This window comes from Pantherophis guttatus, chromosome 1 (genome assembly GCF_059756535.1).
Source record: "Pantherophis guttatus breed Tessera chromosome 1, ASM5975653v1, whole genome shotgun sequence".
Classification (NCBI taxonomy): Eukaryota; Metazoa; Chordata; class Lepidosauria; order Squamata; family Colubridae; genus Pantherophis; species Pantherophis guttatus.
Window position 1 is genome coordinate 45,830,569 of NC_142063.1, and position 13,005 is coordinate 45,843,573.

The 13,005-nt window shown below is 38.3% G+C and overlaps 1 protein-coding gene across 1 annotated transcript in view; it reads right to left on the bottom strand.

Annotated features, from left to right (window-relative positions):
• Positions 1 to 13,005, bottom strand: part of RIN3 (Ras and Rab interactor 3) — a 97,527-nt gene that overhangs the window by 22,836 nt on the left and 61,686 nt on the right. The window contains exon 6 of the mRNA XM_034418359.3: positions 1,729 to 3,282. Coding sequence (XP_034274250.2) covers positions 1,729 to 3,282 — 1,554 coding nt within the window. The remainder of the gene's footprint in view (positions 1 to 1,728; positions 3,283 to 13,005) is intronic.

Below are 13,005 nucleotides of genomic sequence, written 5' to 3' on the forward strand. Positions count from 1 at the left end.
GAGCAAAATCCCAAGTTTATTTTTGCAAAAGTTCAGCAAGTTGATTCACACTGTCCTGTCTCAGCTCTAGAGTGTTAACAATCCAAATCAGTCCCTGAGATTACAACCAAAGTACTTGATCTTCGTTGTAGCAGCTGGAGAAGTAATGACATACACATACAAGATGCATCTTTTTAAAAAGGCACTTTCATACAAATGCAGTGATGGCTCCCAAGACAAACTCCCTTGCTTCTCTCAGAACTAATCAGACCAATCTATAATTTAATTCACAACACAAACATTTCAGTAATACTAATTTACTAATTTACAAACTAACATTTCAGTAATACTAATTTACATGCAATCATAGCATTTATGAGCTCCCAAGATTTAATCAGAGATAATTTCAATGACTTCAGTAGTGTTAGTACCAAATTAATGGGCATGGCAAAATAGGCATTCCTGGTGCTTTCAAAATGCTTTGGAATGCACTCCCACAATCCCTTGCCCCTGGGGTTGATGGAAATTGAAATCTGTAATATTATTAATGTAACACATGCAAAGGATACAATTATATCCTTAAACTAAATAACTCAAAAATTACAATCTGTACAATAATAAAGAGTTGGATAGTGAAAGGGGGATAGTTAATGACCATGGAAATTTCAATTTCATCGAACTGACATTTCTACACATTTTAAAAGCAGTCTGAAATGAGAAAATTAGTAGAATAAGCTTTCTCCACGTGTTTATATCAAAAACAGTCTCATAGACTAGATGCCTGGATACCAAAGTGCATGATAATACCGTGTTTCCCTAAAAATAAGACCTTGTCTTATGTTTTTTTGGATCCTGAAATAAGCGCTTAGCGTTATTGCCATGTGCTCAAAAGCCCGATTGGGCTTATTATCAGGGGATGTCTTATTTTGGGGAAACAGGATATTATAAAAGAAATGGACACATTTACTTCCAAGTCACCCACAATCAGCTGTTGTTTTGAAACATGTTTTTTTAAAAAATCTGTGGATAACTGTGTGTGTGAAATCTACCACTGAATAGTGGCCATTTATCAGACTTAACAAAAGATGCTTTGCATCTTCTTTTCTGTCCTAATCCTGGGAATATTTACCCAAAACTAAGCCGAGGATCAAAAAATTAAAAAAAATAACCAATTTTTCAGAAACCTACTTTCTCCTTATATATTCTGCCCACCAAGCATGTCCTTGTTTGCATTCATATTGTTAATTTACCACATGTACCCTAGTTTATCCCCATGTGAAATAAAAAGAAGAAAAAGGACTATGGGAAAAAGTATAGTTGGAAAAAGGAATCAACTTTGATCGATACCTGTCTCTACATTATCTCCATGTTCATCCTGTTAAGTTGATGATTATTTTTGTTGAGTGCATATAATTCAAAGTGTTTTAAAATTAAGGGTAACTATCAGCTGTAGATGTATGCTGAGATGCAGGGAATGGGGTTCAGAAATAAAAACATATTCTTTAACTCAGGGCAAGTGATTTTTTTCTCCATCCCATTTTCTAAAATACCATTCTGAAAAGGGAAGGAACAACAGAAGCATACTCTTAATGCTCTGTTGGGGGCAAGACTCCATCACAGGTTGGGTTGGATCTAGAGAACCACTAGATGATAATGACTATATCTCCTATTACTCTAGTCCATATGCAATGAAACTGTATGCCATTCTTGCTTATAGATCAAAACTGCCATAGAAATGTGAACACTCACCTAGCTTCTCATCTGTGTGAACTGTCTGGTCCATTAAAGATTTCAGCTCGGTACTTTGAATTAAGTAACTTTTCAATTGTGTCATCATTAAGCGAATCTCTTGTAGCATTTCTGTGCTGGAGATCTGCTTTGCCATCATCTCCAGACTGTAGACTTTATAGTCCTGCACCAAGTTGCCAAAGTAAGAGTCTTTATCCTGGGCCAGTTCCACAATCTTCTTCTGGAGCTTTCGGTCAGAAGAGAGAAATGCTGTGAAGACATTGCTTAGGCTGACCATGGACAGACGACGCTTGGCCCTGCCTAAAATCATAGAATGGGTCTTCTTCACTGTAGGACTGGTCCTCAATTCAAATTCATCTTCAGTGCTGCTTGTAGAATAAGAATCTGGCTCAGAGGCAGACATTTGAGCCCTTGCATTGCCTACAGGAGAATGCAATGAATCACTTGAACGTTCACAATCTGATATTCTGACAAGCTTAAGATGAGATTTTGTTTCCTTTTTGGAAACAGAGGAAGTTTTTTCTACTCTTTGTTTATTTTCTTCTTGAACTTCTGACTCTTCAATGTTCTTGTGCTCCAAAGAAAAAGAGCTGGTAGATGATGATTGTTTAAAGAACCTCTTCTTTCTCAGTGGTGGGATGGGAGGCTGGGAGGGTTTTCCAGATGATAAATTCTGCTGCTGCTCCGTAAGTTCCTTCTTGTCCTCTCCATCAGGTGTCACATTTTGAGCATTTGAGGCAGATTTCTCTGTCACTTCCACCAATACATCTGGAGCTTTATCACCCTGGTGATCGTTAGTCAAAGTTTCATTCCTCCTATTCTGTTTTTCTACTTGTTGTTCTTCTGACCGTGAACATTTCTGACTTTTATCAAAGCAAGAGTTTCCTGAAGTTCTCTCAGATGAACATCGCCTTGGCGGAATGGATGGAGGAATCTTCTTTGAATTTGTAGATGGAAGGCTATGAGGCAAAAAGAGCTCTTGTCTGCTATCTTCCTTGTCTTTGCTAATTTCAGTTTTCATCTCCTTTTTGGTTTTCTCCAAATTATGGAATTGATCCTCTTTGGAAGGGGTCATAGAAGATGTTTTGGCTTGTTTCCCAGCATGAAAGGACAATAGAGGTGGTGGTGGTGGTGGTGGTGGAGGAGGAGGAGGAGGAGGAGGAAGAGGAGGAGGAGGAAGAGAAGGAGGAGGAAGAGAAGGAGGAGGAAGAGAATGAGGGGGAGGAGGAGGGGGAGGACGTCGAGTAGGAGATTTCTTTGGAGGTTTTGTCACAAGGTTTCTACCACCAGAAGGACTCTCCTTGAAGATCTCTGAAGGAGAAACATGTGGGGGAAATTGATAGCTGCTCTCCTCTATAAAAATAGGATTTACAAACCACAGCTTGTCACTTCCTATTGCCAGCTCAGTTTCACATGAACAATTGTTCGTGCCGCTTGCAAAAGGCTGGCTGGGGTTCTTTCCTTTTTTTGCCTGAGCTGTGATGTAAGCAGGGTCTTTCACAGAATGGAGAAGCCTTTTTCCTTGTCTTTGATGTAAAGAAGAGTTCCAGAAACCTGTGAATAAATAAGCGTATCCACAATAATAGCCAACCAAAAGCAATGATGTTTTAACACTACTTGCACAATGTTGCTTAAAAAATAGAATTATTCTGTCTCCACCTGTACATTAATATATCACAGTGTTTCAAACTAATCCAATTAATGTAAATTAAGATAAGTAGTGTAATGATATTGTAGGAGGAAAGGAAGTGAATAGCCTTCATGAATATTTAGGGATAGCCAGCATTTTTCTCAATGTAAATTTCCTGGATAGGATGAGATCCATTATTTCCAAAGTCATTTGTCACCTTAATTTTAGTGAGCATGTTGGTAGCTGTGCTTTCAAAGCCATTTGGAACCTTATTACTCAATTCTATTTCAAACGGTGCCATCAGGCCAACTCATAGCATAAATTGCTTCCTTTTTAATGGTAGAGTGTTAATCTACAAATGAATATGGAAATATTATGCAAGAAATATTATTTGAAGATTTATGAGACAGGTCAAACATAGATTCATTTCTACCTGAAAGATTGTGTTTTATATATGATTAATAAGTGGTTCGGTGTCCATTTATCAGGGAAGATTTACGAGACTTTTGCTTTTACCAACAAAGACCAGATTATTTGAATTTCCTTTCAACTATGTGATTCTAAAAAAAAATTCCTTGGACCCCAGGAAATGCACTTCGGACTACTTTCTGAATGCTTTTACCTATGTGTTTGAGAATATAATTAAGGAAATGCAGTGCCCAAAGCATATTTGATACAGAAGGATATGGAACAATGTTGCAGAATATACTTCTAACAATTTTTTATTCATCGGCTATGATAGAATACAAATATGAAATTAGCTCTTTCAACAATTTGTATATGGCAAAATCTGATGACGGTATTGCAAAGCTGTGCATCCTTGGGCTCTTGAAGACATCTCTGTTTGGTTTCAGATGATTATACTTCCCTTTTAGCAATAGTTTAGCTGATTCTGGAGTGGAGGGTTTATTAACAGTTTAATAAATGTACACACAACTGGTTGTAAATTCAACATTTGAAAGGAGGATGGTCTATAAGAAGAGGCAAAGAAGATGAGTTAATGGGGCTAAGAATAGCCATTACCACTGTATGAAACTAGGAAAGCTTTGTTGCATGGAGTCCTAGGCTTCCAAAATGTTTGCATGACTTTGCACCTGGAAGGGTTCTATGCTCTCTCAAATAATATGAAACAAGCAAAAGAAATAAAAAGTGTAAAGGTTTCTGCATGAAGAACTCATGAAAGTAAGATTCAAAGTTCTCCTGCATAGTAGTTTATTGTAATGGTAAGACTATGATTCTATTTACAGGGATTACCTAATTGATGCAGGGAGAGGTTTCCTGAGTGACCAGCTCTTATCAGCCTCTTCAGCCTTGCATTATCAGTAAGTTTTACAAAGATGCCCTAAAATGACATGTAAAAAGGAAAGCATTCCACCCTCGCTAAAAACCAAATCGCTCTATTGTGGTGGGCAAAATAAGTAGTTAAGATAGTTAATAAACTACGTCAAGTTCAAATTATGAAGAAAAACCACACCAGAGACAACTCTGCCCATGTCTACTTCCCAATACACTGTTGGGGTCTCCTCCATGTTTATAATAAGCAAGCCTACACAACTCATAGAGTGAAAGGGCTACGTTGATCACTTAAAAATAATTTTAAGTCATAATGGATTAGCTGTTCAGTGATTAGCAATGTGGCAGCAGCATTGGAGCTAGTGGTGTCAGGAGGCCGGAAGGCACTTGCCAGCATATCTTTTGGGACAGTATTGGCAGATTCTCATTGGTGGTGACAACATTTGATTTACCAATAATGGATGTATTGTTTCAAAAAATGCCAGTGAGCCATATGTTGTGCAAGCTTGCTTTAAGTATGCCAATGCTACCACCCAGGGGTGGGTTCTCCTTACCTTTACTACCAGTTCGCAGCGGGGCTGCGCGTGCATTCTTCTGTGCATGCGCAGAAGCATTTTCATGATATCGGGGTCAGTAGGCGGAGCCTCCCACCGGTTTTACTACCGGTTCTATAGAACCGGTGCGAACCGGGGACAATCCACCACTGCTACCACCCCAATCTAACCCTTGAATAGGGGGCTGGGAGGGCAGTACGATGAAGAGAGATTGCAGCTTGATATAACGTCTTGGTTTGGTCTGAAAAACCATATTACCATTCTTTAGAAATCAAAAGTTTCTCCTAACAGAGATCACTTTGTATAAATTACATATACTAACATGTTTTACATGTATGGACCAGTGGTGGGTTGTTACCAGTTCACCCCGGATCAGGCGAACTGGTAGTGGCGGCGGCAGGAGCCTCCACCCACCCGTCCAGATGCTTCTGCACAGAAGCATCGCACATGTGCATGAGCGCACATGCATGAGCAAACCGGTAGTAAACTAAATTGAAACCCATTACTGGTATGGACAATTGTATAGAGTTGTGTTACAAGTACAGAAGAGTCTATTTCAATTTACAAGAATTTTACGATGTCTATGAAGCAAACTGGTGATGTACTCAGAAAAATTGCCTGAGCTGTCTAACTGAATACAGCAAAACAGAATTCCCTGTATCCAAAATGCTTTCTGCATTAGAATGGCTCTTGTAATGCTACCCATGATAGATTTCATGCCCCAGAGTCTATTTTATTTTATACCAGAATCTGAAAATCCACTAATACAATTTTACCACCAAATAGAGGTATAGAACAACCTATGCTCAATGCAGGGGGTTGTTTAGAGAACTGAAAGTGAGTTTACAATTCTTTAATGGAAGAATTCACTCCCCCAGTTTTCCTGTGTACCTTCATTTAGAAAAAATACTAAAATACCATTAATAGTAATAAGTCACTTCACTAAACAACTGAGAATTAGAAAAAAATATCATGCAGACAGCTGCTAAGATTCTGACCTAGATTGTAGTCCTCTCTGTAGATGATGAGAGATCATGCTCATGCTCTCATAGATGAGAGATCACGCTCACAGATACACAGACAATGCTGAACATTTTCAGAAGATAAAGCCAGCACATTTGATGTTGTTTCAATTTCTACATTATAATCCAACTTTACATCTATCTGTTAACTGGTAAAATGTCTTCCAAGCTGAACGTGGACATGGGTGGCAATATTTTGCAGTAGATATAGTTCACAACACTGTATACAGTTACAACCATAACTTATATAAAACTATTGGCCTAAGTATCACATATAGGCCATATGGGTTTCTATTCCTAAATGAAACAGAGATTACTTACTCTTATTTTGTAGAGTAATCTATACAGAAATCCATAAGAAAGGCTGAGTGCCAAAGAATTGAGGCCTTTGAACTATGGTGCTGGAGAAGACTCCTGCGAGTCCCTTGGACTGCAAGGTGATCAAACTGGTCAGTCCTAGAGATCAACCCTGAGGCCAGGTCCTGAAGATGAAACTGAAATACTTTGGCCACCTAATGAGAAGGAAGGATAAGGTGACCAGACGTCCCGCTTTTGGCGGGACAGTCCCGCTTTTGAGCAATTTGTCCCGCGTCCCGCGGCGTTTTAAAAAAGTCCCGATTTTTCATTCTGCCTCCTGAGTCCCGGCTGCCTCCTGAGTCCCCGCTGATGGCTAGAGGGAAAAAACCTGTTTAAACTCTTGCCGCGGGGCTTCAAAGGGCCGCCCTACATTGATTAGCTTGGCTTCCCCCTCTCAGCTGATTTGCGCAGGGCTCTGCTCTTGCTAAATTGCTCAGCAGTTTTTTTTTTCTCTTTGTGCAAACCAAGCTCAAAACAAAACTGAAAGTAAAACAGGCTGTTGGCTTTGCTGTTTGCTTGCAACGCTGGAAAATTAGGCAGCAGATTCATTTTCCTTTTCCTCACCAAAAAAGGTAGGTGCAAACAATGGGAAATTATTTAGGGCAAAAGAGATTTTAAATTCAAGATTTTAGATTCAAGATTTTAAAACACAAAAGAAAAAAAAGCTCTTTTTAACTAGGGAATTGTAATAATTGAGATACTATTAATTGTATACTGTATTGAAAGCAGAAATGGTTAGGTTGTGGTTTGGAGGAATATATGGGGGAAATTATTTGGTTTATTATTATTGGCAAATATAATTAATTGATTTGTAAGAAATTGGATTGCATGGAAATAATTGGAATATTCATGTTCATATTGATTAATATACAAAAAAGATAGTTATATAACTAATTGATTTATATTAAAATGTTGAATTTGTATTAAACAACTGTATTACATAATTACATAATTAACCAATGTGAGGATGGATATAAAAATAGATGACAATGGGAAGGGGTATAATATAGAACAGAAGGGAAAAATTGAATTTGATTAAGATTAGAGATGAGGATGAAGGGTAATATTGTTTTTTTTTAAAAATAGATGAGGAATAAATATGGCAAAAAGGAAATATAGAAATTGTAAATTTAATTGAAATGACTAAACACTGTTTAAATTTGTGAACCAGCCAAATATTCTGTTCAAAGAAAATACATTGTATGTTTGTATGTGTGTTTCTAATTATTGCTATTTATTCATATTTGTTCTCTTTTATTCTTTAAAGTTTAACAATTCATTCTTAATCTTAATATCTTTATATTTGCTTGGGGTTGGCTTTCTTCCCTTTCATCTTTTTTATTGTACAGCAATCTTTCTCCTCAAACCTACCACCTCTCTTTTCTTTCCTTCTTACTTTCTCTTCCCCCCACCCTCTTCTTCTCCTCCCTATTTCCTCTTCCTTTCTCCTTCTCCTCCTCTCTTCCTCCCTCTCTTACCGTCACTCCTACTCTAATTTCCCTTCCCTTCCTTCATCCCTCTTTATTAGTGTATCCTTTTATGCATATGGATTACTCAGAGGGCTGAAAAAGTTATTTTTGACTGGTCCTCACACTTTTGACCAGTCCTTGAACTTACGACTGTCCTCACATTTTACATTTTTGCCCTATCTTGTCATCATGGTGAAGAGAAGCAGTTGTGAAATGAGTGACATGGTTGTTAAGAATGCTGCACGGGCATAAATGTGAGGATGGTCATAAGTGTGAGGACCAGTCAAAAGTGCGAGGACCTGTCAGAAATGACTTTTTTCAGCCCTCTGGTTAGTCCTTTTGTGCATATGGACTACTCAGAGGGCTGAAAAAGTTATTTTTGACTGGTCCTCACACTTTTGACCAGTCCTTGAACTTACGACTGTCCTCACATTTTACATTTTTGCCCTATCTTGTCATCATGGTGAAGAGAAGCAGTTGTGAAATGAGTGACATGGTTGTTAAGAATGCTGCACGGGCATAAATGTGAGGATGGTCATAAGTGTGAGGACCAGTCAAAAGTGTGAGGACCTGTCAGAAATGACTTTTCAGCCCTCTGAGTAGTCCCTATACACATAGCCATGGCCACCGGGTCACATGACCAGCTAGCCATGCCCACCCAGTCACATGGCCTCCAAGCCACACCCACACAATAAGCCACGCCCACAATGGTTTCCTTCTTACCAATGTTAAAATCTGTTCACCTTACCCTATACACATAGCCATGGCCACCCGGTCACATGACCAGCTAGCCACGCCCACAAAATAAGCCACGCCCACAATGTCCCTCTTTACCAATGTTAAAATCTGGTCACCTTAAGGAAGGACTCACTGGAGAAGAGCCTAATGCTGGGAAAGATTGAGGGCAAAAGAAGAAGGGGATGGCAGAGAACGAGGTGGGTGGATGGAGTCACTGAAGCAGTCGGCGTGAGCTTAAATGGACTCCAGAGGATGGTAGAGGACAGGAAGGCCTGGAGGAATGTTGTCCATGGGGTCGCGATTGGTTGGACATGACTTCGCAACTAACAACAACAACAACTCTGTAGAGGGGCTATTATTTTGGGGAATATAGGAAAATTGCCTACTACCTGCATACATGACAATGAATCCTGCAAAGGAGAAGAATTCCTAACTGTGAATAGGGCTTGCTTCAGATCTTTTGCTTAGAATAAAAGTGGTGAAAGTACAGTATTTTTTAAGTTTGTTTCCCAAGTTTAGGCAGAGTATTCAACAGACTCTAAATTGAATGAGAACAATTACACCACGTCCTGTTGATAGCTTATCTTTATTTATTGGTTCGATTTATATGCCTCCCTTTTCCGGAGACTCAGGGCGGCTTACAATGCGTTAAGCAATAGCCTTCATACTTTTGTATATACCTGCTTAGTAGGGCTTCAACCTCTTCATAATATTCAGCAGGAACTGAACAAATTAGAGTTATAGATGACATCTTTGGTGAAATTCAGAAATGTTTGCTGCACGTAAGGTTGACTTACTAAGGTTCAAGAGCCAACAAAACCTAGAGTTATGATATTGGACTAGGACTGGGGAGACTTATGTTCACATCCATTACAATCATGGTATCATATAGACCAATTTTCACCTAATCACTATTGCATAGACAAAACTACTTTTTGTAGGGAAAAAAATGGGGGATGGAATTTTATATTCAACCTTGATCTGAGGAAAAGTGGAATATAACTCTAAAATTTAAAAATCTAGTATTTGGTACTGTGAATGTTTTATCAATTCTTTTCAGAAATGTACTAAGCAAAACTTTGTTACATTTCATATTCTTCCTAGGCACATTTTTGACTGTATTTGTTTATTTCTTGTGTTTGCTATTTTTTTTTTAAACCAGGTCCTACAAACACAAATTCTGTTAAAATCTAGACCGAAACTGAAAAACAAAAGCACTGTCAGTCTCATCTCAATGAGAGCAATCTAAAACCCAACAATTTAGCAATGACGTTTTGATAGAAACCACATTCACTGTGGAAGGAACTGGTAATACAAGTTGTCTGTAGGACAATGTATATATCAGTTTGGAAGATCAGTGCAAAATGGGGAATTCCACCTCCTATGATTCCAGAGGAAGTGGAAATTGGCAATAAGTGAGTGTTTTAGATTATAAAATCTTTCCTTTTTAGGAAAGAAACTATGGCCACACTACCTATTGTTACCTCCTCTTTATGTTGGTTAGATTTCCTAAAAAATATGATGGACTACAGTCTAGTTATGCCCTTATTTATTACAACTTTTTTAAAAGGAAGGTTTAGTATTATAGCTTAATAAGACAGCACATGCTTTGCAAACAGAAAGTTCAAGGTTTAGTCCTGGGTATTTCCAGGTTCCTTCCTAAAATATTAGGAAGCAACTGCTGGTCAGTCTAAACAATATTAAGTTTACCTGGCTAATATATTTGGTACAAGACAAATTTACTCTGTAATTGAAAAAGTATTTCCAAGGGCTCATAGACTAGTGTGCATATTATTTTAATAATCTAAACTAGTGGCCCCCAACCTTTTGAGCGCCAGGGACCAGGTCCATGGAGGGCGGTTTTTCCATGGCCTGGGGGGCATGGTTTCGTGCATTGCCTGGATCCCGTGTGTATGCAGATGGGGCTTCGTTTGCTTGCGCGGTCCAGTACCTGGCAGACCATGGACCGATGATGGTCTGTGGCCCGGGGATTCGGGAGTTCTGATCTAAATCACTTTGGCATATTCTTTACTGTGAGAAAAATTATATGTGGCAGAACATATTAATCTCATATTATAGATGAGTTGATGAATCCCAAGGAATTAGACACTCGCAATTCCAGTGAAATTGCAGTGCAGGTGAAATCTGAACCCGTTTATTCATCCCTTTTCTCAAATACACTGCACTTATTTTATTTAAAATAAGTAAGAATAGACCTAGAAACACAAAGATAAGTATATATTCTCAGAAATGAATAATGCTTCCATATGAAAGCAGTATTAAAACAGTGGGATTGAGCTGGATGTACTGAATTCCTTCTAGAATTCCTTCTGGTCTTGTATTTCAAATTTTTGATAGAAATTTGCATGTTTTCTACCATTTTCCCTGGCCCTCTTAGATAGGTGATGATATCACTGAGTTCTGTATGTATCTTTGTGAAGAAGAGCAAATTGTCTGTACCCAGAGCTGAGGTGACCCTGGGACAATCTTAGAATGTTGGGTGCTCTTCTACTTCAGAGGTAAGGAATGTGAGTCCATCCAGATGTTTGCTAAACCAGAGATCTCCAACCAAAGCAAAGCTGGCTGAGGAATTCTAGGAGTTGAAGTCTACAAGTCTTAAAATTGCCAAGGTTGGAGACCCCTGTGCTAAACTACTATTCTCAACATCTTTCATCATACCTCATGCTGGCTAGTGTTAACAGAAATTGTAGAATAGCAACAGCTGGACAACCACGTGTTTCTCCATCCCTTAGGTAGAATTCTAATTTGGATGTTATCAAGTCAGACAGATCTAAGTGAGCTCTTCTTAGGCCCCAGTAGCAATATTTATACTCCAAATTTTTTAAAAAATCCTTCCTATCCATTTCTTCCCTTCAATTACATGAGTTTAAATCTGTCAAAATGTAATTAGCCAATTGACATATCCTCTGTGTGAAGCTGTGTTTGAAGACAACTTGGTAACTGCCCCTAATTAGTGACAGTGAAAAGTCAGTCTAGTCATATTATTTCCATGCTGGAGGCGATTGTCATTGGTTGCCTTATGTCTCTGAGCCCAATTCAATATATGAAAACACCAAATTAGATTTTCCTACTTATAATTTTGGGACAACAGCTTCTAGTACTTCTAGACAGCATGGCATGAGAACATTACAATCCCATCAAATGTTCAAGGCATCTTGTTGAGGGCTGGGTGCATTGAATAGTGTGGATCAGAATAAATCTAAAGTATTCTGCTTCATCTGTTTTAATGATTTTTTTAAAAAAAAGAAATGTCTAAAATTAGTTTCATTCCCTCACATAAGGAGCATTTAAATACAGCTTCTCCTAATGTACAGTATATAATTGTAAAAAGAAACCTCTGTTGTTTCTTTTTATGTAACTAACAATGTTGTAAGCATCAGCCAGAAAAATCCTGGGTTTTTTTTTCAGATTTGTGTCTTCCCATAAATGTGTGGGGGAAGTTGGTACAGATTTCTGATTGCAGAAAGTTGCCCAATGCCTTTTGATTCTGCCATTTATCCACCAATAAACGATGAACAAAGTGAAGCAACAAAAATGACTAATGTCCACAATTTAGAATTTCTTTACATGAGCCATAAGCAGAATGTTGTGCTAATGCAGTGTTTCCCAGCTTTGGCTCTTTTAAGATGTGTGGATTTCAGTTCCCAGAATTCCTTAGCCAGTATGCTACCTAAACAATTCTGGGAGCTGAGTTCAGCCATTTTAAAGTTGCCAAGGTTGAGAAACACCATGCTAAAATGTAAACCAACCCCCAAGCTTGGAGAACAAACCATCACCCTCACCATGCTAAAATGTTCCTTAAACATTATCAGAAAAGAAAATAGAACTCAGATTTGCAATAAAGTACACTAACGCTGCTGAGAATAATAGCAGAAATAAAATGTTCTGATTTTCTTTTTTCATCTCCTGTCCCATTATTTACAGTTGATTGAAACATACAAGGCTCCTGTTATCCCCTTTAATGGCTGTTTAAATCAGACCTGAATTGGACAATGTATCAAAGGAGAAGATTCCTTCAATAGCAATAGAATTGCAATAACACTTAGACTTATATACCGCTTCACAGTGCTTTACATCACTCTCTAAGTGGTTTACAGAGTCAGCGTATTGCCCCCAACAATCTGAGTCCTCATTTTACTGACCTCAGAAGGATGGAAGGCTGAGTCAACCTTGAGCCTGGTGAGATTTGAACT